Source organism: Erythrolamprus reginae, chromosome 10 (genome assembly GCF_031021105.1).
Source record: "Erythrolamprus reginae isolate rEryReg1 chromosome 10, rEryReg1.hap1, whole genome shotgun sequence".
Classification (NCBI taxonomy): Eukaryota; Metazoa; Chordata; class Lepidosauria; order Squamata; family Dipsadidae; genus Erythrolamprus; species Erythrolamprus reginae.
In genome coordinates this window covers 42,108,694-42,135,883 of record NC_091959.1, presented here as the reverse complement: position 1 = coordinate 42,135,883, position 27,190 = coordinate 42,108,694, and the positions used below count along the sequence as shown (strand labels likewise).

Below are 27,190 nucleotides of genomic sequence, written 5' to 3'. Positions count from 1 at the left end.
CATTGGAGAAGACATTGCCATTGTGCTTTGAATTGGGTTGGTTTGTCGGGGCCTTTAAGTACCTTTGTGTGATGCAAACTGGTGTTGTTTGTTCAGACCAATGCTAATTTGCATCACACGAAGGCACTTAAAGCCTCTGTTCCGACAGACGAACACAACTCAAAGCATACTGACGATGTTGCCTCAAACGGTGACGAAACGTTTGCAACCAAACGTCCAAGCTCGGAGCTCGAAATGATTCCAGAGTCAAAGACGGTCTTAAGTCTACCTGCAACTTTTTCCCCCCTTGGACAATGGCAAGCAAATCACCTCCTTCCACGTCCTGGTGCTGTTGGCTTTGCGAGCGCTATCGACAGCAACTTGGTACTCCCCAAGGTGAACCAAGGTAGAGGCCAGGCGTGCAAAATTGGACACGTTATTGTAGAGTAGCTTGGCCGCATCATACATCCCTTCCTCGTAGCATCGGTCGCCGACCTGAAAGGAGACAAAAAACTATTTAATTACAAAGGAACAGAATGCTAATTTTTGCTGCTCTTCTTAGGGTTTGCCCAACCTAGTGACTGTTGTGTACACTCCTGTTCAGTTGGAGGATTTTGCAGATTCTGATTCGAATAGTGTTTATGAATTAGTGGCAGGTCCTGATTTACAGGCAGAGGAAGAAGTGGGAGACCAACCACAGGACGTTCCCACGAGTTCAGACTCAAGTGAAGAAGAGACAGATATCAGATGGGTAAATCCTTCTTTTAGATGATTACAGAGACGAAGGGAACAAGTGTCAGGGAAGAAATATTAGGAGAGGAACAAGTTAATTAATTAAGTAATTAATTCATCACTTCTGGGTATCAGCGGAGAAGAAGGGTGGAGTTTTCAATCTGCTATGAATGAATATGGAGGTGCCTTTCCGCTGCTCTGAAACTAAGCTTTGTTTTATGTGTTTTTAACTGCAGTTTTTATTACCCTGAGCTAATGCTGCCTAGCCATAAATTTTAAGGTGAATGGAGAAGTGCTTTGATGATGTTTATGTTGCCTTAATTACTAAAGACTGAGATAAAGGTGACTGCATACCGATGACGCAGTTTGTAAGAGCAGGAAGAAAAATAAAGATGAAGTTTTGTTTTTATAAATCTCTGCACTCAGCAAGCCTTTATTCCAGTTAACAGTGGCCTTAGCCGGAGACCAGAACGGTTACCAGGTCTGCTTGTTTGGCCATGCAATCCCGGTGCATTATAGCAATAGCAATAGCACTTTATATACTGCTTTACAGTGCTTTACAGCCAGTGAAGGGCTACCAAATTTTTTAACTTGTGGTAAGGTAAGCGGCCAATTAATTGGAAAAATTAAAAACGACAACGACATAGAAATACCTGCTGTATGTGTGCGTTGTTAGGGCCGCTGACAAATTCTTCCAGCTCTGAAAGTCGGTTTGTTTTGGCCAAGGCAAAAATCAGTTCGGTCTCAACGTAAGACTCTCTGGCTTTCTTCTGAGCCATTTGCAGGAATTTGACCAGGTCCTCCCAGTTATCTTAAACGGACACAAAAAAAGAGAGAATGACTTATTTTGAAATGACATTTTTCAGGCGTAAGTCAAGACCCGCCAGTAATTTAAACAACTATGTACATTGTCTTATTCAGTGACGGAGCAGGGTGTCTAGGGGGAAAGCATTTTGAAATTCCCTGATATTTATTTATTTATTTTATTTATTTATTAATCAGATTTGAACGCCGCCCCTCTCTGCAGACTCGGGGCGGCTAACAACACTAAAAAAGACAATGTAAACAAATCTAATATTAAAAATAATCTAAAAAAAACCAATTTAAAGAACCAATCATACATACAAGCATACCATGTATAAATTCTGTAAGCCTAGGGGGAAGGGAAATTTCAATTCCCCCATGCCTGACGACAGAGATGGGTTTTGAGGAGCTTGCGAAAGGCAAGGAGGGTGGGGGCAACTCTGATATCTGGGGGGAGCTGGTTCCAGAGGGTCGGGGCCGCCACAGAGAAGGCTCTTCCCCTGGGTCCCACCAGACAACATTGTTTAGTCGACGGGACCCGGAGAAGGCCAACTCTGTGGGACCTAACTGGTCGCTGGGATTTGTGCGGCAGAAGGCGGTCCCTGAGATATTCTGGTCCGATGCCATGAAGGGCTTTATAGGTCATAACCAACACTTTGAATTTCCCTGACATTTCCCTGCAACTTGCGATCTAGTTAAGGCGTGGTCGTAGATTACGTCAAACCAAACGGCCAAGTCGTGGAGAAATATCGGTAGCTGAGGAAGCAAGTTGTTGCCACAGTTATGCTCATTTTTGCTTGACTCTGCCAGGCAGCGCAATCCATTTTTTAAAAAATGATTTTTCCCTGACTTTTAAACAGTTTAATAGAGTTTGTCCCCCCCTCCCCTGATTTAGTCTGCATTGGTTGCCGATCAGTTTCCGGTCACAATTCAAAGTGTTGGTTATGACCTATAAAGCCCTTCATGGCACCGGACCAGATTATCTCCGGGACCGCCTTCTGCCGCACGAATCCCAGTGACCAGTTAGGTCCCACAGAGTTGGCCTTCTCCAAGTCCCGTCAACTAAACAATGTCGTTTGGCGGGACCCAAGGGGAAGAGCCTTCTCTGTGGCGGCCCCCGCCCTCTGGAACCAGCTCCCTCCAGAGATTACAATTGCCCCCACCCTCCTCGCCTTTCGTAAGTTCCTTAAAACCCACCTCTGTCATCAGGCTTGGGGGAACTGAACTACCCTTTTCCCAATAGGCCTATACAATTTATGTATTGTATGTTTGTGTGTATGTTTGGTTTTATAATAAGGGTTTTTTAGTTGTTTCAGTATTGGATTGTTACATGTTGTTTTTATCATTGTTGTTAGCCGCCCTGAGTCTACGGAGAGGGGCGGCATACAAATCCAATAAATAATAATAATAATAATAATTATTATTATTATTATTATTATTATTATTTTTTCATGAATTCCCTGATATTTACCGAACAGCTAATTTCTCTGATAATTCCCTGTTTTCCAGGTTTGCTGGAGACCCTGCAGACTTTCAAATTTAGAGAGACACGCAGAGATTTTTCTAGCCAGATTCTAAACAGCCACATTTTTAAGCAAACCAATTCAACTAACTTAAAACTAATACACATGTTTAGAATTGTTTGAATTTCTGAATGATAAGCAGACTTCCAGCTTTTCCAAATTTAATAAATAAATAAATAAAATAAATAAATAAATAAATTTAATAAATAAATAAAATAAATTTAATAAGCAAATAAATAAATAAATTTAATAAATAAATAAAATAAATAAATGTAATAAATAAATAAATAAATGTAATAAACATATAAATAAATGTAATAAACAAACAAATAAATTTAATAAATAAATAAATGTAATGAACAAATAAATAAATTTAATAAATAAATAAATGTAATAAACAAACAAATAAATTTAATAAATAAATAAATTTAATAAACAAACAAACAAACAAATAAATAAAATAAATAAATTTAACAAATAAATAAATTTAATAAATAAATAAATAAATTTAATAAATAAATTTAATAAATAAATAAATAAATAATAATTTATTGGACTTATATGCAGCCCTTCTCCGAAGATTCGGAGCAGCTCATAAGAACAATTAGAACTGGTGGCTATCAAATGGTGGCTAATGACTAAGAAATGGGCAAAAAAGTTTCTGATATTCAGGTGCAAATCATAGAATTGGGCTTACCATTTCTGTTGGCTGCCTGTACCACCTCCATATAGGCAGAAGGATCGTCAGCCTTTATATAAGAATCTATCGCTTCTTTGACCAAGTCCTTCTGAAGCTGCGCCCTGCCCAGCTGGCTCCACACGGCCGGCTCATTACACCTCTCGGCGAATTCATAGGCACGGTCCAAATTGCCGATGTGTTCTATCAACACCTATATAAAAAGGGTGCAAAGGGAGATTTCAGGAAAAAAAAAACCTTAGAAAAAAGGAAGATGGGAGAAACAGGTCCAGGTTATTCAAGGGAGGAGGCAGGACAACCATCTAAACCAGGGGAGGATCTCCAAAATTGGCCAGGTTTGTGGACTTCAACTCCCAGAATTCCTCAGCCAGGAAGAGAGGAGACAGGCCAATCATCTAAACCAGATGGCCAAGTTTAAGACTTTGTGGACTTCAACTCCCAGAATTTCTCAACCAGGAAGGGAGAAGGAGGCAGGCTAACCATCTAAACTAGGGGAGGATCTCCAAAATTGGCCAGGTTTCTGGACTTCAACTCCCAGAATTCCTGAGCCAGGAAGGGAAGAGGCAGACCAACCATCTAAACTAGATGGCCAAGTTTAAGACTTTGTGGACTTCAACTCCCAGAATTCCTCAACCAGGAAGGGAAGAAGCAGACCAACCATCTAAACTAGATGGCCAAGTTTAAGACTTTGTGGACTTCAACTCCCAGAATTCCTCAACCAGGAAGGGAAGAGGCAGGCCAACCATCTAAACCAGATGGCCAAGTTGGTAAAGATTAAGACTTTGTGGACTTCAACTCCCAGAATTCCTGGCTGAAGAATTCTGGGAGTTGAAGGCTTACACTTGGCCAACTTGGGAGATCCCGGATCTAAACCAAAACTAGGAAGAAAAGTGGGGGGAAATGGGAGCTCCCTTTGAAGATGGGCCAACTGCCGATTTCGACCCCACCTGAATGGCGGAAGTGTTGACGTCAAACTTTCTGAAGATGGCGAAGGCTTCCTCATAGAGATCGTTGCTGATGGCAATGTTGGCGATATCGGGAGCATCGTAGTTATCCAGCCGGTTGATGTACTCCATCACCCGAGTGCGGTCGGCTTTGATGGCCGTCAAGATCAAGAGGTTCTGCAGGTTCCTTGCGAGAGAGTTCACGAGGAAAGGGTTAAGCCAGCAGATCCCAGCAGTAGAATCAATTCCCGTGCATGATTTTTATACACTTCGATCAAGTCACCCCTTAAACGCCATCTTTCAAGGCTGAAGAGACCAAGGCGTTGCAACCTGGTTTCATAAGGGAGGGGCTCCATTTCCTTGATCATTCTTGTTGCCCTTTTTTGCCCGGTATAGGGTCCGCTGCAACAGCAGGAGGTTGGACTAGAAGACCCACAGGGTCCCTTCCAACACAATCAATCAATCAATCAATCAATCAATCAATCAGAAGGTGACTAACTTTGGCTATGCGATTCAACTGGAAGACTGGGAAAAATTATGGTCAGTAAATTATAAGATGACACTATCAACACCTTATAAAGAAAACCTCTATGAAATGTTTTTCCGATAGCACTATGCGCCAGCGCGCTTAGCCAAAATCAATGTGAATGTAAGCAACAAATGTTGGAAATGCAAAAAAGAGGTAGGAACATAATACCACATTTGATGGTGATGTACGGAAGCAAAAAAAAATTGGGACCCAAATTCAGACATGGATGGAAGAAATATTGGATTATAAACTTGAGATGAAACCAGAAATGGACTTATTAGGAATAATTAGAGGCAAACATAGTAAATAAAATTATTACTTAATAAATCAATATGCGGATGATACCCAGTTGTACATCTCCACCCCATGTCCAGTCAACGAAGCAATGGAAGTGATGTGCCGGTGCCTGGAGGCTGTTGAGGCCTGGATGGGTGTCAACAAACTCAAACTCAACCCAGACAAGACGGAGTGGCTGTGGGTTTTGCCTCCCAAGGACAATTCTATCTGTCCGTCCATTACCCTGGGAGGGGAATTATTGACCCCCTCAGAGAGGGTCCGCAACTTGGGCGTCCTCCTCGATCCACAGCTCACATTAGAAAAACACCTTTCAGCTGTGGCGAGGGGGGCGTTTGCCCAGGTTCGCTGGTGCGCCAATTGCGGCCATATTTGGACCGGGAGTCATTGCTCACAGTCACTCATGCCCTCATCACCTCGAGGCTCGACTACTGTAACGCTCTCTACATGGGGCTACCTTTGAAAAGTGTTCGGAAACTTCAGATCGTGCAGAATGCAGCTGCGAGAGCAATTATGGACTTCTCCAAGTATGCCCATATCACTCCAACACTCCGCAGTCTGCATTGGCTGCCGATCAGTTTCCGGTCACAATTCAAAGTGTTGGTTATGACCTATAAAGCCCTTCATGGCACCGGACCAGAATATCTTCGGGACCGCCTCCTGCCGCACGAATCCCAGCGACCGGTTCGGTCCCACAGAGTTGGCCTTCTCCGGGTCCCGTCGACTAAACAATGTCGTCTGGCGGGACCCAGGGGAAGAGCCTTCTCTGTGGGGGCCCCGACCCTCTGGAACCAGCTCCCCCCTGAGATTAGGATCGCCCCCACCCTCCCTGCCTTTCGTAAACTCCTTAAGACCCACCTTTGCCGTCAGGCATGGGGGAACTAAAACACCTCCCCCTTGCCCATGTTGTTCTGTTGATTGATTGACTGTGTGCCTGTTTTTTATATATACTGTTCTTATGAGATTATTAACTTAAATTGTAACTGGATGGGTGGGCATTGGATTTGGTATTGTGTACTGTACTGCTTTTTATTATTGTTGTGAGCAGCCCCGAGTTTGCGGAGAGGGGCGGCATATAAATCCAATAAACCTAAACCTAAACCTAAATCACATACTCACAGCTGCAAGATTAGCATTTGCACAAGTATGGAAGCAAGAAAAGACCCCAAACAAAGAAATGGTGATTAAAAAAATGTTAGACTGGGCCAAATTTAGCAAATTAACATATGAGATACAAAATAAGGACTATTACAGAGTGTGGGAGAAATTGTACAATTGGGTGGAAATTTTTTAAAAATGCGTAGTAAATAGAATTGTAAAAGATAAAACTTTTTATGCATATAGGAAATTGTAAATGTTTAATGTTGTTTGTATGGTGTTTAAATGTTTGTATGTTAAATAAAATCATTAAAAAAAAAAAAAAAGGTGAGCTCCGGAAGGCAGAAACGGTCTTTTCCTACCTGTGCTCACTGAAGACAGAATTATCCAGGACAATCTTTTCGAGCAGCTCAATGAGTTCGTTGGGGAGGTCGGCGGTCATGAACGCTTTCACCGTCACCGAAACCTCTTCGGGGTCTTGAGTTTCTGATAACGCCGTCTGGACCACCTGGCACCGATAAAGGAGAACATTTGGAAGTCAGGGTTGACATCAGTTTCCGGTCACAATTCAAAGTGTTGGTTATGACCTATATCATTGAGTCTGTCATCTGCACCTCTATAACCGTCTGGTTTGGTGCTGCAACCCAACAGGACCGACACAGACTTCAGAGGAGAATCAGAACTGCAGAAAAAACAATGGCTGCCAACCTGCCTTCCATTGAGGACCTGTATACTGCACGAGTCAAAAAGAGGGCGGGGAAAATATTGACTGACCCTTCACATCCTGGACACAAACTGTTTCAACTCTTACCCTCAAAACGTGGCTACAGAGCACTGCACACCAAGACAACTAGACACAAGAACAGTTTTTTTCTGAACGCCATCACTCTACTTAACAAATAATTCCCTCAACACTGTCAGACTTTCCACTAAATCTGCACTTCTATTCTACTAGTTTTTCTCATCATTCCTATCACCCATTTCCTCCCATGTTGACTGTATGACTGTAACTTGTTGCTTATATCCTAAGATTTTTATTAATATTGCTTCTTCATTGCTTATTTGACCCCTATGACAATCATTAAGTGTCGTACCACATGATTCTTGACAAATGTATATTTTATTTTATGTATGCTGAGAGCACATGCACCAAGACAAATTCCTTGGGTGTCCAATCACACTTGGCCAATAAAAATTCTATTCTATTCTATTCTATTCTATAAAGCCCTTCATGGCACCGGACCAGACTATCTCCGGGACCGCCTTCTGCCGCATGAATCCCAGCGACCAGTTAGGTCCTACAGAGTGGGTCTTCTCCGGATCCCGTCAACTAAACAATGTCGTTTGGTGGGACCCAGGGGAAGAGCCTTCTCTGTGGCGGCCCCGGCCCTCTGCAACCAACTCCCCCCAGAGATTAGAATTGCCCCCACCCTCCTTGCCTTTCGTAAGCTACTTAAACCCCACCTCTGCCGCCAGGCATGGGGGAACTGAGATTCCCTTTCCCCCTAGGCCTTTACAATTTTATGCATGGTATGTCTGTCTGTATGTTTGGTTTTTATAATAATGGGTTTTTAATTGTTTTTAGTATTGGATTATTATTGTACGCTGTTTTATGATTGCTGTTAGCCGTCCCGAGTCTTCGGAGAGGGGCGGCATATAAATCCAATAAATAAATAAATAAATAAATAAAATATATCCACTGCCTTGAGTTACTTCTGCAAAGTAGTAAAGGCAGGATAAAAATCCAATAAATATGATTTTGATGTTGCCTCTAGTGACGAAAACTAGCTGGAACCATCTTTTAACTGGGTTTATCAATGCATCTTAGAATGCAACATCTATTCTTATTCGTTCCTCGGCCACAACCTTGTTTTGCCGGGCTCTATGGTATGAGCCTCCCGAAAATTCAAGGGTAAAAATTTCAGACACACACACACACACACACACACTTGAAAGTTCAAAAACAATGTTCTTTATCACAAAATTCAAAAGAAACAAAGCACCCTTTTTGTATTGCATAGAGCACTCACCCCAAAACAACCTTGTAGGCTGTACAATCCCCTTAATCAGCCCTTAAGTACTTAGCTAGCAGCTGTGAAGAAACGTCACAGCCCTCCTTCTTCCAACGAAGTGAAACACAGTCACTTTGCTCTGCTTTGGTTTCAAAGTCGTGAAAAATCAACAAAGTCCTGAAACAGCAAGGCACGGTCCTGAAGAACTACGATCAGATAATCCAATGTTTCCCAACCTTGGCGACTTGAAGATATTTGGACTTCAACTCCCAGAATTCCCCAGCTAGCAAATGCTGGCTGGGGGATTCTGGGAGTTGAAGTCCAAATATCTTCAAGTCGCCAAGGTTGGGAAACACTGAGATAATCTCCACAATGCTCAGCTCCCATGCTGCCAATTTAACAGCTGCTATCATTATGTGAGCCCCACCCAACCACAGGTGGATTCTCTACCGCCTGTAATATTTCCTCAATTGGTCTCTTCTATGCATAACTCTGCGCATGCGTGAGTCTAACACTTCCTCCTCCGAATCGACCAAAGATAATGGAGATTGGCTTCCTGGGCTGTGTGCCAAGCCCCCCCTCTTCCAAGTCACTCCCACCTTCTTCTTTGCCCGAGGAAACTGCGCTACCTGACTCTGCCGGCAATAAAACAGGCCTATGACATGTTGATGTTTCCTCTGCATCCACCTCCACATTCCTTGGGGCAGGAGCTGTGTGCCAAGCCCCCCTCTTCCAAGTCACTCCCACCTTCTTCACTCCCACTCCCACCAAGTCACTCCCACAGAGTCAGGTAGTGCAGGAAACTGCACTATCTGACTCTGTCGGCAATAAAACAGGCCCATGACATATTGATGTTTCCCCTGCATCCACCTCCACGTTCCTTGGGGCAGGAGCTGGGCCAGAGCCAACCACAACACAACCTATAACCTGTTATTTTGTAGATTCCAAATCTTTCACGTACCTGATCAATGAGGGGTCTTCTGAAGGGGTTGTTTTCCTCCAAAACGCTGACCCACAATTCCGGATCTTTTCTTCGCACCAAGTAACGAGCTTCACTCTTAAATAAAGAATTCTCGTTGCAAACCTGGAAAGAAAGAAAGAAAGAAAGAAAGAAAGAAAGAAAGAAAGAAAGAAAGAAAGAAGGAAGGAAGGAAGGAAGAAAGAAAGAACAATAGGAAAGGAGAAGACGGGTGTTTAAAAAGTAGTGTTTGGATCGGCTGGTATTTAAAAGGACCCTTTCCCCAACTTCGAAGTTGAACAGTAGCCATGTTTCAAACATGTTCATTTATATTAGCAGTATCTCAGATAGAAAGCCCATACAGAGAGAAGTGAGGAGAGAAGATTATAAGAAGCTCACTTATAAGCGCTATGTGCTTAAGAGTTCAAAGCATCATTAGAGACCACCCATACCCACTATATGGTCTGTATCTGTTGCTCCCATCTGGGAGCAGGTTTCAGAGTATCTCTAGCAGGATTACCAGATTCTGTAACAGTTTTGTTCCCTGTATCATCTATCCGGTAAACTCCCAATTTTCTTGCCATAAACATACACATCCAACCTAGACTGTGTTATTTCTCTGTATCATATAATATGTGTGGGTATACACATTATGTTGTGTTTATTTACTACCTGAATACCCATGCTCCTCTACGAAATTATGTGATTGGGCTTGATAAATCAATACTTTGATCGGCTTCTCCTCTCCCTTACTCTCCGTCAGCCTTGCTGGCTTAACTCAACTGTTCTGGAGTAAATCTGCTTGCTGCTGTGAAAGTAAAACTGAAACTGAAACTCCTCCCCTCTGCTTGTGTTTTGAATTTGAAACAGATTTCTTTTCAGGTGGGGAAGGGAGAGTAGAACTCCTTAGCATCAAAATGTTTTAATACAGTGGTACCTCTACCTACAAACACGCCTCTACTTACAAACTTTTCTAGATTAGAATCAGGTATTCAAGATTTCCCCCCCCCCTTCTCAAGAACCATTTCCACTTACAAACCCAAGCCTCCGAAACTGTAACACCAAAAGGCAGGGAGAAGCCTCTGTGGGGCCTCTCTAGCAATCTCCTGGGAGGAAAGAGGGCCGGAAAAGGCGGGGAGAAGCCTCTGTGGGGCCTCTTTAGGAATCTCCTGGGAGGAAACAGGGCCGGAAAAGGCAGGGGACGCGTCTGTGGGGCCTCTCTAGGAATCTCCTGGGAGGAAACAGGGCCAGAAAAGGCAGGGAGAAGCCTCCGTGGGACCTCTCTAGGAATCTCCTGGGAGGAAAGAGGGCTGGAAAAGGTGGGGAGAAGCCTCCATGGGGCCTCTCTAGGAATCTCCTGGGAGGAAAGGGCTGGAAAAGGTGGGGAGGAGCCTCCGTGGGACTTCTCTAGGAATCTCCTGGGAGGAAAGAGGGCTGGAAAAGGCAGGGAAAAGCCTCCGTGGGGCCTCTCTAGGAATCTCCTGGGAGGAAACAGGGCCTCCACCCTCCCTGTGGTTTCCCCAATCGCACACATTATTTGCTTTTACATTGATTCCTATGGGAAAAATTGCTTCTCCTTACAAACTTTTCTACTTACAAACCTGGTCATGGAACGAATTAAGTTCGCAATTAGAGGTGCCACTGTTTAGGAAATGATGGTCTTTTTGAAGAAATCCTTTCTTAGGGAGCACCTAGACTCCAAGAGGAGCATGCGTGGCGAATCCAAAAGAACGGCCAGGCTCACCTTGATGAGCTCGAGGTCACACTGCCCCCTTTCGTAAGCCACGCAGGCCAAGTGAGGATCTCTCTTTTCACAGTACTTTCCGACCACGCAGCTGTCGTAAAAGGAATTCTCCCGCAGGAAGCGCTCGGGGTTGTTGTTGCTGTCGATGTAGATTTTCGCCAGGGCGTTGTGCGTCGCCGGCTCTTCGCAGCCTTCGTGAATCCGAGACTCCAGCCACGGCAGCAGCAGCTTAAGCCTTGAAGAACAACAGGGGTCTTTAGTTCACTGGGCCGCAACTTGGGCGTCCTCCTCGATCCACAGCTCACATTAGAGAAACATCTTTCAGCTGTGGCGAGGGGGGCGTTCGTCCAGGTTCGCCTGGTGCACCAGTTGCAGCCCTATTTGGACCGGGAGTCACTGCTCACAGTCACTCATGCCCTCATCACCTTGAGGCTCGACTACTGTAACGCTCTCTACATGGGGCTACCTTTGAAAAGTGTTCGGAAACTTCAGATCATGCAGGATGCAGCTGCGAGACCTATCATGGGCTTTCCTAAATACGCCCATGTCAACACCATCACTCCGCAGTCTGCATTGGTTGCCGATCAGTTTCCGGTCACAATTCAAAGTATTGGTTATGACCTATAAAGCCCTTCATGGCACCGGACCAGAATATCTCCGGGACCGCCTTCTGCCGCACGAATCCCAGCGACCAGTTAGGTCCCACAGAGTTGGCCTTCTCCGGGTCCCGTCAACTAAACAACGTCGTTTGGCGGGACCCAGGGGAAGAGCTTTCTCTGTGGCGGCCCCGACCCTCTGGAACCAGCTCCCCCCAGATATCAGAGTTGCCCCCACCCTCATTGCCTTTTGCAAGCTCCTTAAAACCCACCTCTGTCGTCAGGCATGGGGGAATTGAAATTTTCCCTTCCCCCCTAGGCTTATAGAATTTATACATGGTATGATTGGGGTTTTTTAAATTGGGTTTTTTTTAGATTATTTTTAATATCAGATTTGTTTACATTGTCTTTTTAATTTGTTGTTAGCCACCCCGAGTCTTCGGAGAGGGGCGGCATACAAATTAGATAGACAGACAGACAGACAGACAGACAAATAAAAAACCCTAAAGATCCCCTGTGGGTCTCACCTGTTCCTTTTCTCAACTTCGGCCACCAACTCGTCTGTCGAAAACTGACCTCTCACCACCATGATCAAGTTCTTAATGACGTCTTCCGAGCAGTCCACGTCTAAGAGCCCCCCTACGACTGCAGGAATGCGGCTGGGGTTGACCTGAAGCCGGACATAATGGTGTCATTTTCAAGGGCTTGCAACCCCAACGTTGCCCGAGCCCATCTTGGGAAGGTAACGTTCAAACTTTTAAAAGAGCGCTACAGGTGGATCTTGACTTACGATCCTAATCAAGCCCAGTACAGTGTTCCCTTGTTTTTCGCAGGTCCGAACTTCGCGAATAGCCTATACAGTGGAACCCTGACATAAGAGCTGCTCTACTTAAGAGCAACTCGAGATAAGAGCTGGGAGGGGAGAGATATTTTTGTTCTACTTACAAGCCCAAATTCGAGATACAAGCGCCAAGGAGCTGTCTCCTGAAGCCAAACGCTAACTTCCGCATTCGGCTTCAGGAGACAGCTGCGAAGCGGCGCGCGTGTTTTAAAAGGTTGCAGCCGGCCTGGGGGGCTCGGGGGGGTGCTTGCAGCTTTCTTTCTTGCTCTTTTTCTTTCTCTCTTTTACCTTCCCTTCCTCTATTTCTTCTTTTCTTTCTCCTTCCCACCTTCTTCCCTCCCTCCCTCCTTTCACTCATTCCTCTCTTACTCTCCCCTTTCATAAGTTTCCTTGCTTCCTTCCTCTGTTCCTGTCCCTTCCCCCTTTCTTTCTTTCTTTCTTTCTTTCTTGCTCTTTTTCTTTCTCTCTTTTACCTTCCCTTCCTCTATTTCTTCTTTTCTTTCTCCTTCCCACCTTCTTCCCTCCCTCCCTCCCTTCACTCATTCCTCTCTTACTCTCCCCTTTCATAAGTTTCCTTGCTTCCTTCCTCTGTTCCTGTCCCTTCCCTCTTTCCTTCCTTCCTTCCCACCCTCCGTCCATTCATTCACCCATTCCTCTCTTGATTGCTTAAAGCCGGTCCCTGGTGCAAAAAGGGTTGGGGACCTCTGTCCTACAGGATTGGGTGGCAGAGAAGTTGAACATATGTAAATTTAAAAGTTTAAGAAAGTTTACAAGTTAAGTGAAAGAAACTTCATTATTCATTTATATGTACATGTACATTTCTTCATTAAAAACATGTCTTTCTGCATAATTTAGACTAACTTTGTGAGTTTTTTGAGGGCTGGAACCAATTAAAATTATTTACATTAATTCCTATGGGGAAAAATCGTTCGAGATAAGAGCTGCTCGACTTAAGAGCCCAGGTCCGGAACGAATTAAACTCGTATCTCGAGGTACCACTGTACATGTTTTTTTTCCAAAAAATATTAATTAAAAAATACTTTGCGGGGTTTTTTTCTATACCACGGTTTTTCCCGCCCGATGACGTCATACGTCATCGCCAAACTAATAATTTTTGCAAATAAGTAACAAAAAAGTTAATTATTGTTAGTAAATAATTATGTTTATAAATATCAGGATCACTAAGTGTCTAATTCAATGGTGAGTACCGGTAATAATGGGGAGTAAATGGTTGTTAAGGGAATGGGAAATGGTAATTTAGGGGTTTAAAGTGTTAAGGGATGGCTTGTGATATATTGTGTTCATAGCCAAAATTGGTGTTTTTACTTCCGCATCTCTACTTCGCGGAAATTCGACTTTCGCGGGCGGTCTCGGAACACAATCCCCGCGAAAATCGAGGGAACACTGTATTCCTGTTGCTAAGGGAGGCAGTTTTTGTTCCTGCTATGAAGGACCTACTTTAACGGCTCTTAAAAGATCCTTAAGAAGGAAAGGCACCGTACCTTTTGAACATATATCTCAATGTACTTCTGTAAGTTGTTGCGGTACAAGTAAAGGACCAGGTCGTGAACGAAGTCAAATCTGTCGCAGACAATGATCAAGGGAAGTTGATCAGTAAGCTTGGCCTCCTATATTGTCAGAAACAGGAAAACACACAATACAAAAATCAGAGACTATTAAGGAGACAAGTATGCTACTAAATATATACTGCTCAAAAAAAATAAAGGGAACAGTCAAATAACACACCATTGATCTGAATGAATGAAATATTCTAATTGAATATTTCATTTGCACTATTCCAATTGCGCAACAGCATGTGAAATTGACTGTCAATCAGTGTTGCTTCCTAAGTGGACAGTTTGATTTCACAAAAGTTTGATTTACCTGGAGTTATATTGTGTTGTATAAGTGTTCCCTTTATTTATTTATTTTTGAGCAGTGTACTACTGGGGGCTGTGAATGTAACATCTAATCACGGCCAAATTGTAATTGATTCTTTATGCATGTGTGTTTAACTATTGGATTTGTACTGTTTTTGTTGTTGTGAGCCACCCCAAGTCTTCGGAGAGGGGCGGCATACAAATAATAATAATAATAATAATAATAATAATAATAATAATAATAATAATTATTATTATTATTATTATTATTATTATTCAAGAAAACTCTTTTTAACCACCAAGCTTTATGGGATAGTGACACACAATAAGGAAATATATTTTATTTTGTGGGAAGACAAGACTTTTTCCTACATTTAGGGTATGGCGACATTGTAAGATGAAAGAGCCACAGTTCACATTTTTAGTTAACCGAATGTCACACTATTGCTATTTAGGTTTATCTGTGTACACACACACACACACACACACACACTATGAAAAACATAGAAACATAGAAGACTGACAACAGAAAAAGACCTCATGATCCATCAAATCTGCCCTTATACTATTTTCTGTATTTTATCTTAGGATGGGTCTATGTTTATCCCAGGCATGTTTAAATTCAGTTACTGTGGATTTACCAACCACGTCTGCTGGAAGTTTGTTCCAAGGATCTACTACTCTTTCAGTAAAATAATATTTTCTCACGTTGCTTTTGATCTTTTCCCCAACTAACTTCAGATTGTGTCCCCTTGTTCTTGTGTTCACTTTCCTATTAAAAACACTTCCCTCCTGGACCTTACTTAACCCTTTCACATATTTAAATGTTTCGATCATGTCCCCCCTTTTCCTTCGGTCCTCCAGACTATACAGATTGAGTTCATGAAGTCTTTCCTGATACATTTTATGCTTAAGATCCTCCACCATTCTTGTAGCCCGTCTTTGGACCCGTTCAATTTTGTCAATATCTCTTTGTAGGTGAGGTCTCCAGAACTGGACACAGTATTCCAAATGGGGTCTCACCAGCGCTCTATATAAGGGGATCACAATCTCCCTCTTCCTGCTTGTTATACCTCTAGCTATGCAGCCAAGCATCCTACTTGCTTTCCCTACCGCCTGACTGCACTGTTCACCCATTTTGAGAAGGTCAGAAATCACGACCCCTAAATCCTTCTCTTCTGAAGTTTTTGCTAATACAATACTAGAATAGAATAGAATTATTTATTGGCCAAGTGTGATTGGACCCGCAAGGAATTGGGTGAGGTCTCCAGAACTGGGCACAGTATTATTGCAAATGGGGTCTCACCAGCACTCTATATAGCGGGATCATAATCTCCCTCTTCCTGCTTGTTATACCTCTAGCTATGCACACAAATCTTTTCCGGAATCCACCTTCCATTTATAATCAGATTCTCCCTCCCTTCCTCTTATTCTGTTTGTACTATACTGGGAGCTTTTTGAGATGAGGGTTTACCTCCTTGGAGAAAGGAAAATCAGTTTCCCCAACTTATGTCTGACAAAAGGCAGCTCCAAGATTAATCTCCCTGGATGGGGCAAAAGACTTAAGAGGTGAGCAATCAAAAGGTTTTTAAATCTTCCCCCTGCTAATGTGACCGGCAGATATTCTCACAGGTTAAGAGGGGATCAAACAAAGGGCAGCGGGATTATAAAACTTTCTGACGACTATGGATGCTAGTGAATCAACAATATTTTCTGTGTTAGCAAAAACTTCAGGAGAGAAGGATTATGGGGCGGTGATTTCTGACAGTCTCAAAATGGGTGAACAGTGCAGTCAGGCGGTAGGGAAAGCAAGTAGGATGCTTGGCTGCATAGCTAGAGGTATAACAAGCAGGAAGAGGGAGATTATGATACCGCTATATAGAGTGCTGGTGAGACCCCATTTGGAATAATACTGTGTTCAGTTCTGGAGATCTCACCTACAAAAAGATATTGACAAAATTGAACGGGTCCAAAGACGGGCTACAAGAATGGTGGAAGGTCTTAAGCATAAAACATATCAGGAAAGACTTAATGAACTCAATCTGTATAGTCTGGAGGACAGAAGGAAAAGGGGGCACATGATCGAAACATTTAAATATGTTAAACGATTAAATACGGTCCAGGAGGGAATTGTTTTTAATAGGAAAGTGAACACAATAAGAAGGGGACACAATCTGAAGTTAGTTGGGGGACAGATCAAAAGCAACATGAGAACATATTATTTTACTGAAAGAGTAGATCCTTGGAACAAACTTCCAGCAGACGTGGTTGGTCAATCCACAGTAACTGAATTTAAACATGCCTGGGATAAACATATATCCATTGTAAGATAAAATACAGGAAATAGTATAAGGGCAGACAAGATGGACCATGAGGTCTTTTTCTGGCGTCAGACTTCTATGTTTCTATGTTTCTTTTTTCTTTCCTTTTTTCTTGGATTTTGGTATTATGTATACTCAAAGCAGCACGAAGCCAATAACTTCAGCCTGATGATAGTGAATGTGATTTTGCCGAAACGTTGCAAAGACACTCAAAATATTACATGGGAAAAAAACCGAACTCACAACAATCTACATATACATACATACATACATATATCAAACATTGTTATAATTATTAATAGTGAAGAAAATTTAATTATGATTGGATTTAGGAGGCATAAACTTGGATTAGATAAATAATATGATTATGGAATTAACAAAAAGGATTGTTTATTCAACCTCATATCTTATAGCAGATAGATGTATTTATATTAAGGGAATTTATAATATAATTGTTGGAAGCAAGCACAAATTGTAGAGTTAATGTGTTCACATACAAAGTTTTCCTGATACAGGATCTGAATAATCTATAAATGTGAGTAAACCACAATGTAAGAACTACATTGATGCAAAATAAGATACAAGAGAATAATACTATTGTTAATATGAGACCAGGGGATAAATTGAGTTTGATTTTGTTATCGGGCATTTAGAAATGGTTGAAAAAAAAAATCAAAAGATGAGCTAAGATATTAAAGAAGGAGAGGAAGTAATAAGGCCTAAAATTAAGAAGCACAAGAAATAACAATTAGCTTATAAAATCTAGCTATAGCAACTAATCTGGGGAAAAAACTGAATTGGTTAGGGGTAGACCCAGAAGACAAAACTAGGTTAAAAGGAGGTTAGCACGAGAAAATACATATACCGAAAGTTAAGATTCAAATATAATACATAGGAGATTTAGAAATAAGAGGGATGATTATGGTAAGATCTAGAGAAGCATTGTAGTCTGTTATGTAATTGTAATATAATTATCCACAGGGAAGGATTTTGAGGGTGGATAGGAAGTAGGAAAGAAGGAAAGAAAAGGGAGAAGGAATAAGAAAATAAAAATTTCTGAAAAACAAAATAAAGAGTTGAAATCACACACAAAAAAACCCCTTAGCAATTTGGAGATGGGTGGACTTCAACTCCCAGAATTATCCAGCCAGCATTGCAGGAATTCTGGGAGTTGAAGTCCACCCATCTTAAAGTGCTGGGATGGGTGGAGAAACGCTGGTCTAAAAACTGGTGCGCTGAGAAATACTACCTAGCTTTACATGGCATTGTGCCAGAGTACCTCCGGAACAGCCTGCTACTGCACGAATCCCAGCGACCGATAAGGTCCCACAGAATTGGCCTTCTCTGGGTCCCGTCGACGAAACAATGTCATTTGGCGGGCCCCAGGAGAAGAGCCTTCTCTGTGGCGGCCCCAGCCCTCTGGAATCAACTCCCCCTGGAGATTAGAACTGCCCCCACCCTCATTGTCTTTCCTAAACTACTCAAGACACATCTATACCGCCAGGTATGGGGGAGTTGAGACACCTTTCCCCCAGGCTCTTTATATTTTATGTTTGGTATGTATGTGTTGTTTGGTTTTTAAATATGATAGGGTTTTATATGCTTCTTTTTTAACATTAGATTTGTTTCGCTATAATATTGTTTTTTATTATTGTTGTGAGCCGCCCCGAGGCTTCGGAGATGGGCGGCATACAAATCTAATAAATTATTATTATTATTAATTATTATTACCTTCAGGAAATTTTTCACTCGTTCTGGATTGTAACAGTTGCTTTCGCGACAGATCCTTTCGACCTCTTTGATTTGGCCGGTCTTACAGGCCGCCTGGATGTACTTAAAATGGACATCTGGGTCCTGGCTGAAGTTGACAATAGAGCCCAAGAAATAAAAGAGTCCTAGATGGGCAGAGAAACAAGAGGTTAGTGGAGGTGCAGAGATGAATTATTCAGAGTTAAAAGTCATGGTTGGGTTTTTTTGGCACTATTCAGCAAAATATAGGGAACCCTTTCACCAGTTCCTTTTTGTCATAGATGGCGTTAATTCGGGTTATAAAAACAAACCTCAATTGCTTTTTAAATTGTATTTTATCCAATTGCATTTTAAACTTCTTTTATCAAATTTCAGTAATAATTTGATAATTATGCTCATTGTTGAATGTGAATGAATGATATTATAATGTTCCAGGGTTTTTAGAGTAGTTAATTATATTAATTGTTTTTTTTTAAATAATTTTTTATTGATTTTTTAAAATTTTAACAAAAAGATAAAACATAAATTCAAAACATAAACGCGTGTACCATCACCAAACATATAATTGTTTGGTTAATTATATTAATTGGATTTTAGATTTTGATATTGTACACTCTTTTTTATTATGTTGTGAGCCATCCCGAGTCCTTGGAGAGGGGTGGCATACAAATCCAATAAATAAGTAAATAAATAAATTTGTTTGTGGAACTCTACACTTTGATAGATAAATCAAGAGTCAATCAAAAATAAAATAAAATAAAATAAAATAAAATAATAATACAGTGGTACCTCTACTTACAAACTTAATTTGTTCTGTGACCAGGTTCTTAAGTAGAAAAGTTTGTAAGAAGAAGCAATTTTTCCCATAGGAATCAATGTAAAAGCAAATAATGCGTGCAATTGGGGAAACCACAGCGAGGGTGGAGGCCCTATTTCCTCCCATGAGATTCCTAGAGAGGCCCCAAAGAGGCTTCTCCCTGCCTTTTCTGGTCCTGTTTCCTCCCAGGAGATTCCTAGAGAGGCTCCACGGAGGCTTCTCCCCGCCTTTTCCCTCCCAGGAGATTCCTAGAGAGGCCCCACGGAGGCGTCTCCCTGTCTTTTCCGGTTACAGTTTCAGAGGCTCAGGCTTTTAAGTGGAAAATGTTTCTTAAGAAGAGGCAAAAAAAATCTTGAACACCTGGTTCTTATCTAGAAAAGTTCGTAAGTAGAGGCATTTGTAGGTAGAGGTACCACTGTACAATAAAATAATACAATGCAATACAATAAAAATTAAAATACCATAAAATATACCGTATTTTCCGGCGTATAAGACGACTTTTTAACCCCTGAAAATCTTTTCCAAAGTGGGGGGTCGTCTTATAGGCCGGATACTGCGCCCATTCCACAGCCGCGGGCGGGAGGAGGGGGGGGGAGCGGACCCGCACTCACTTTCGGCTCCGGGGACTGCGGGTGGCTATGGCGCCGAAAGGAAAAAGCGCTGCTGTTGCTGCTGTCGCTGCCGCCTGAGGCGGCGGCACTCGAATCTGGCGTGGTGGAAAATCTGGAGGCAGGCAAAGATTTTCCACCACGCCAGATTCGAGTGCCGCCGCCTCAGGCGGCAGCGACAGCAGCAACAGCAGCGCGTTGTTTTTTTATTTCCCCCTTTGGTTTCTCTTCACAGGCGGGAGTTCGGGAGGCAAGGGAGCGCTCGAGGAGACAGCGTCTTGCGGCATCGCTCAGCAACTTCTTTTTCCTTTCGGCGCCATAGCCACCCGCAGTCCCCGGAGCCGGCGGGTTGAGGCAAAGGGCTGCGTTTCCCTTCCCTCCCGTCCTGAATGGTTTGCAAGCGGCGGAGATCCCGGGCTGCTTGGCCGAGCGGGGCTTCCATTCAGGACGGGGGCAGGAGGGAGGGAGGGAAGGGAAACGCAGCCCTTTGCCTCAACCCGCCGGCTCCGGGGACTGCGGGTGGCTATGGCGCCGAAAGGAAAAAGAAGTTGCTGAGCGTCCCAACGGGAGGCGATGCCGCAAGACGCTGTCTCCTCGAGCGCTCCCTTGCCTGTGAAGAGAAACCAAAGGGGGAAATAAAAAAACAAGGCGTCGGGCAAGCGCCAACCGATTCCGGAGCTCCCTCGCCGGTTTCATCGAAGCGCTGCTATTGCTGGACGACGCCACTCCCGCCGCCGGCTTTGCTGGGGTGGAGCGCCACTCCCGGCGGCAGGAACTGCGGGGGGTAGCCGGCGTAACGAGCCCTTGCCACAGCTATCCGCCGCTTCTTTGTTCTCCGCCTTGCCCCCGCTACTCCCGCCGCCGCCTTTGCCTCTTGCCCGGCGGGGAGAGCAAAGGCGGCGGCGGGAATAGCGGAGGCGAGGCGGAGAAGAAAGAAGCGGCGGATAGCTGTGGCAAGGGCTCGTTACGCCGGCTACCCCCCGCAGTTCCTGCCGCCGGGAAGCAGCCCCTTTATATTAGCGGTGGCTGCAACGGCACTGGCGATGCGGCCGCTAGCCGCTCCGAGCGGTGTGGGAACGCCCACCCCTCTCACAGTCCGGTCCCGGGCTGACAGTAAAGGGACAGTAAAGGAAACCTTCTGAGAAGGAGGATGGGAAGCAGCCCCTTTACTGTCATCCCGGGACCGGACTGTGAGAGGGGTGGGCGTTCCCACAGCGCTCGGAGCGGCTAGCGGCCGGATCGCCAGCGCCGCTGTAGCCACCGTTGTGGGAGGAGCCTCAGAAAGAAAATAAGAGAGAACAAGAGAGAGAGAGAACAAGAGAGAGGGAGAGAGGTGATTCTTGAAGCATATGGTAAAAAGCACCCAAATAATAAGAAACAACCCCCCCCCCCAGCCCACACCTGTGTTTGAAAAGAATAAAAGAGAAAAAAAACCCAGCCCTCAACTGGTTTTGGAAATGGTTCGAGTGTGTATACACACACACGTAAGGGGGGGAGAGAGACAGGGATGGAAAAAGAGGAGAATTGAGAGGGAGAAGGAATGAGGGAAAAAGGGAGGAAGAGAGAGAAATGAGAAACATGAGAGAGAAAAGGGGGAAAGACAGGAGAATAACCCAGAAATGAGACAGTGGTATAAATTTGAGGAGGGATGATTGATGATTGACTGTATTTATAAGGGGATGTTACATGGGATTGTATATATGAGGGTGTTATTTATGTGTGTGTGTGTGTGTGTGTGTGTGTGTGTGTGTATTTATTTATTTATTAGATTTGTGTAATTTTGGTTGGTGGTGTGCCCCAGGATTTTGTAAATGTAAAAAATGTGCTGCGGCTCAAAAAAGGTTGAAAATCACTGCTCTAGCAGGTGGTAAATCAGCACTCCTTTTAACTGACAAGGGACCCATTTCCCAGACTTTGATCATTTCCCCAGGTATTTTTGTACCTACTTGACCAACATTATTAGTGGTTGCAAAATTGAATGTTAAACTGGATGCATTTATTTCTGCCTGTTTGTATTTGTTCTTATGTTTAACCATTGAAAATGTACTTTTCCTCCAAAAAGAATCCTCTTTCCATATTTCTTAGGCAACATTTTAAAATAACTTTAAAAGCTGAGGTCATATTATTCACCCTGCTCTGTATCATAGCACACTGCACAGTACTGAAAATTGGCAGGGTCACTAATTAAACCCGACAAGTTAAAATCTGTTTAAGTGACATTGCAAGAGGATAAAGACAGAAAGTGCGGAAAGAGGAAAAAATGGATGGGCTGTTTGGATTGCCATATCATGATATCACATACAGATTCTCATTCCATAATAGATTCTCACATAGGTGTCAGCATGCTGCATGTTAGACTGAAAGATACCTGCAGAATAGATAGTAGGAGAAAGAAAAATAGCCAGGTTCACCTTTTTGTGTTGACAAATTATGATGAGTTATAATAATAAACTTAATTGTGGTGAGGAGAAATATGAGAGGCAGACAAGACAGATAGACAGAGACATATGGAGAGATAGACAGAAGAGTGCTCCCACTTGGCTCTCTCTCTCTAAATAATTCATTCATAATTTTAACAATAAGATCTTCATCATTAGTAATTAAAATATTGTGTTATCATGTTCAGAAATGATTTTTTTCTCAATGCAAGTACATCATAGACCTAGACTCAGTCAGGTCTATGATGTACAGAAGAGGGGTAGTCTTATACGGCGAGTATATCTCAAATTCTATATTTTAACTGGAAAAGTTAGGGGGTCGTCTTATACGCCCAGTCGTCTTATACGCCCAGTCGTCTTATACGCCGGAAAATACGGTAATAAAATAAAGAAATTATAAAATAAAATAAAATAACAACAAAAACAAAAACCAAACAGTTTTCCACTCGGTCGCATTTACGTCCTGGCATGGCAGTATCAAGTCCACGGGCCAGAAGTGGGGCTTGTTGGGGGCCACGAGCTTCCTAAACGTACCTTCGTAGCTTTTGAAGGACTCGAAGAGTTCCACAAGGGACTGGGTGCCCAACTGTTCGTGATACTTTGAAGCCACCTGGACACACAGCTGTAGATTCTGTCGGATGTTGGCAGAGAGCATGGCCCGCAGGCACTCGACCGAGTCTTCAACGGACAAGGAGCCAAAGAAATTCACCAACCACTGGGAGGGAAAAGAAGGGGGAAAAAACCACTCCAAAGTTAAATATGTAAAAAGAGTCTACGAGTCTACGAAGAGGGGTGGCATACGAAGGAAGGAAAGGAAGGAAGGAAGAAGGAAGGAAGGGAAGGAAGGAAAGGAAAGGAAAGGAAGGAAGGAAGGAAGGAAGGGAAGGAAGGAAGGGAAGGAAGGAAGGACTGAAGGAAGGAAGGGAGGGAGGGAAGGGAGGGAAGGGAAGGAAAGGAAGGAAGGAAGGAAAGGAAGGAAGGAAAGGAAGGAAGGAAGGGAAGGAAGGAAGGGAAGGAAGGAAAGGAAAGGAAGGAAAGATGGAAGGAAGGATGGAATGGAAAGAAAGGAAGGATGGAAGGATGGATGGATGGATGGAAGGCAGGAAGGATGGATGGAAGGAAGGGAAGGAAGAAGGGAAGGAAGGAAGGAAGGAAGGAAGATAGATGTGCTCTAAAGCAGACATGTTCTAAAGTAAAATTGATGTAGAAGACAGTACACAGGTGAGAAATCACAAAAACAGAAATAGAATTTACTCCCGAAGGCTTCCCTCTTGGAATTTGGAACAAAAAATACCCAAGACATACATTATATTTAATCACACACATATAATCACCGCAACTAGAATAGTTCATGCCAAGATTTGGAAAAATAAAAACATACCTTCCGAAGGTGAAATTATAGAAAAAATATACAGATGTGCAGAAATGGACGACATGACAAGGGACATTAAGGGAACAAGAGATAACGAAACTGCTAAAATATGGGAGAATTTCAAAAAAGATATCAGACAGAATGACAGATGAAAGGTGTAATCTGATAATTTTCTCTTCAATTGGCTTATTGTAAATACCGTATATGTATACGCTCACAACTTTTGCTATCTTAATATCTTTCTTTTTGGATCAAAGTAAGCTTCTCGTTTTCCTGTTATTCCCCCCCCCCCATTTTTCTGCATTATAGAAGTAAAGACAAAATGTCATTGTATACTAAAAGCGGGTGATGATCTGTAAATAGGTGTTTTCTGTTTTAAATGTATAAAAAACAATAAATAAAACTTTTTTTAAAAAAAAGTAAATAGATGTGCGTATAATCTGTAGCTCATAACCCAACCACCTGCATTAGGTAGAGAAGGGTGGCACAGTGGTTAGAATCCACTATGAATCTCCGGGGAGGGGGGGGGGATTGATTCCATTTTATTAGAGTTGTCATATTGGCACATCTGGGAAATCCTGGATTTGAAAGCTTCCCGTTTTCTCCACCCCAAAAGAAAATTCACGTCCCTGCCCCCAGCGTCCACATGTCCATCACACGGAGGTGGCTTATGAGGAAGCGGAGAACAGCTGGGTCCAGTGCCTGATGCACGGATTTGCAGAGGAGAGGAGAGCAGTGGAAATCTATGGGCTGGTCCTTGGGAAAAGAAGAGCCACCACCACTAGTGAGGCCCCACCCTAGCTCTGGGGATAAAAAGGCAGCGGGTGGAGATGAAATAGGTGTGTCAGAATGAGCCCGGGGTGGCGCAGCAAGTAGAGTGCAGTACTGCAGGCCACTGAAGCTGACTGTAGATCTGTAGGTCAGCAGTTCAAATCTCCTCACCGGCTCAAGGTTGACTCAGCCTTCCATCCTTCCGAGGTGGGTCAAATGAGGACCCGGATTGTGGGGGCAATAGGCTGGCTCTGTTAAAAAGTGCTATTGCTAACATGTTGCAAGCAGCCCTGAGTCGAAGGAGAAGTAAAATAAAATAAAATAAATAAAATAAATATAATACAATAAATAAAATAATAAAATAAAATAAATAATAAAATAAATAAAATAATAAAATAAAATAAAAAATAAATAAAATACAATAAATAAAATAAATAATGAAATAAAATAAAATAAAATAAAAAATAAAATAAATACTGTACAATACAATAAATAAAATAATAAAATAAAATAAATAATAAAATAAAATAAATAATAAAATAAAATAAATAATAAAATAAAATAATAAAATAAAATAAATAAAATAAAGTAAAATAAATAAAACAAAACAAAACTAACTAACTTAACACACAAACAAACAAACAAACAAACAAACAAACAAACAAACAAACAAACTAACTAACAAACTAACTAACTAACTAACTAACTATTCATCTTCCGGCTCAACAGTCTGCATTGAAAGAGAAACTTTTTGCCAGGGTTGATGGCGCCCCTAATAAAGGAATCTTTTTGAGTTCACTGCAAAGGGCTAGTCCTGTTTGGGGAGCTGGGTCAGAACACAGCCACTCATGCGGCCTAATTTCAAACAGGCCACGGCCCAGGGGTTGGGACCTTCTGCCTTAGAAAGATTCACAGGATATTAAACCCCAAAAGGGATGAGCTTTATTAATTGGTCTGTATTTATTTTACCTCTGGGTTCAGAAGGTGGGTATGGACGACGGCCCGTTTGATATCGTAAAGATCCGTGTAGTGTTCCAAAGCCCTTTGCAGCAGGCCAGCCTTTTCGCATAACTGGGCAATGTGGGCTCGGTCATAGTGGGTGAACATCTGGTTTCCCAAAATGGCATCGGCAACCTGAAAGAAAATTAACAAAAGAAGCATGTCTTACAGTATGAATTCAATATGAAACTTTATTGATTTTTTCATAAAAAGGAACACACAGACATACAAACATTTAAACATGTAGTAGGGGTTACAATTGCCCCTCTCTTCTTAGAAGTTAATTTTTAATACAGAAAAAGAATATATTCTTAATTCACTAAATCAACATATTAATCTAGATGAAAAGAAGAATTTTATTTATACATTCTAATGAACATAAAATTAAGTTAATAAAAAGAGGAAAATTCTAAAGTCATTTCAATATATTCATACATTTCTCATCACATTTAATTTTTATTTTTATCTATCCACTTATAAACTTTATTCCAAATACTGTAATATAAAATTCAGATTCTTCTTGGTCATTCAGCCAAGAACATTTCAAATGCACAAACACAAAACACACACAGAGAGACAGAGACAGAGACAGACAGAAACTGACTGGCCAGGGTCTAGGACAAGTCGCCACAACTAACTTGCCGCATGACAATTCCAACCTTGATCCTGACCTGGCTGAAGCCACCTTGGAGCTTCAGTGCTGCCACACTAGAGCTGAGAAATAGGGAGGAGGGGGGATTAGAGATATCTGGGACTATCTAGTCGAAACAAAATGCTTTCTCTTGAGAACCAAGGACGTCCTCATGCCTGGCTGGAAGAAGGAGGAGTGATGACACCAGACTATCTGAGAGAGCCCTAACTCAGTGATTTTCAACCTTTTTTGAGCTGCGGCACATTTTTTACATTTACGAAACCCTGGGGCACATTGAACGGGGGGAGGGTGGGGGCTAAAAAAAGTTTGGATAAAAAAATTCTCTGTCTCTCTTCCTCCCTTTGGCTCTATTTCTCTCTCCCTCCCTCTTTCTCTCCCTTCCTTCTTTCTCTTTCCATCCCTCTTTCTTTCTCTTCCTTCCTCTCTTTTTTGCTCTCTTTCTCTCTCCCTACCTCTCTTTCTCTCTCTCTCTTTCTTTCTCTCTCTCTTGCTTTCTTTCTCTTGTTCTCTTTCTCTCTCTCTCTCTCTTGTTCTCTTTCTCTCTCTCGCTCTTTTTCCCTCTTGCTTTCTTTCTCTCTCTCTCTCTTTTGCTTTCTTTCTCTCTTGCCTTCTTTCTCTCTCTGAGCTTCGTGGCACACCTGACCACTGGTTGAAAAACACTGCCCTAACTGGACCATGTTATTGCTTGTTTAGAATGGGGGGGGGCGCTTTCGCTTTGAATTAGGCGAAAACCATGAGGCTCTTCAGAGTTGGCTTTCACAGATATGTGCCAATACATTTCCAATACATGCGTCAGAGTTTTTTGCTTACGATAAATCTATTACTTGGAACC

General features: G+C 42.5%; 1 protein-coding gene across 1 annotated transcript in view; it reads right to left on the bottom strand.

Annotated features, from left to right (window-relative positions):
• Positions 1-27,190, bottom strand: part of CLTCL1 (clathrin heavy chain like 1) — a 75,884-nt gene that overhangs the window by 7,909 nt on the left and 40,785 nt on the right. The window contains exons 12-23 of the mRNA XM_070761998.1: positions 25,677-25,841; positions 23,099-23,279; positions 18,684-18,847; positions 14,254-14,379; positions 12,438-12,580; positions 11,315-11,549; positions 9,574-9,696; positions 6,963-7,108; positions 4,683-4,866; positions 3,736-3,928; positions 1,365-1,522; positions 310-474 (exon numbers count right to left, since the gene is read on the bottom strand). Coding sequence (XP_070618099.1) covers positions 310-474; positions 1,365-1,522; positions 3,736-3,928; positions 4,683-4,866; positions 6,963-7,108; positions 9,574-9,696; positions 11,315-11,549; positions 12,438-12,580; positions 14,254-14,379; positions 18,684-18,847; positions 23,099-23,279; positions 25,677-25,841 — 1,983 coding nt within the window. The remainder of the gene's footprint in view (positions 1-309; positions 475-1,364; positions 1,523-3,735; positions 3,929-4,682; positions 4,867-6,962; positions 7,109-9,573; positions 9,697-11,314; positions 11,550-12,437; positions 12,581-14,253; positions 14,380-18,683; positions 18,848-23,098; positions 23,280-25,676; positions 25,842-27,190) is intronic.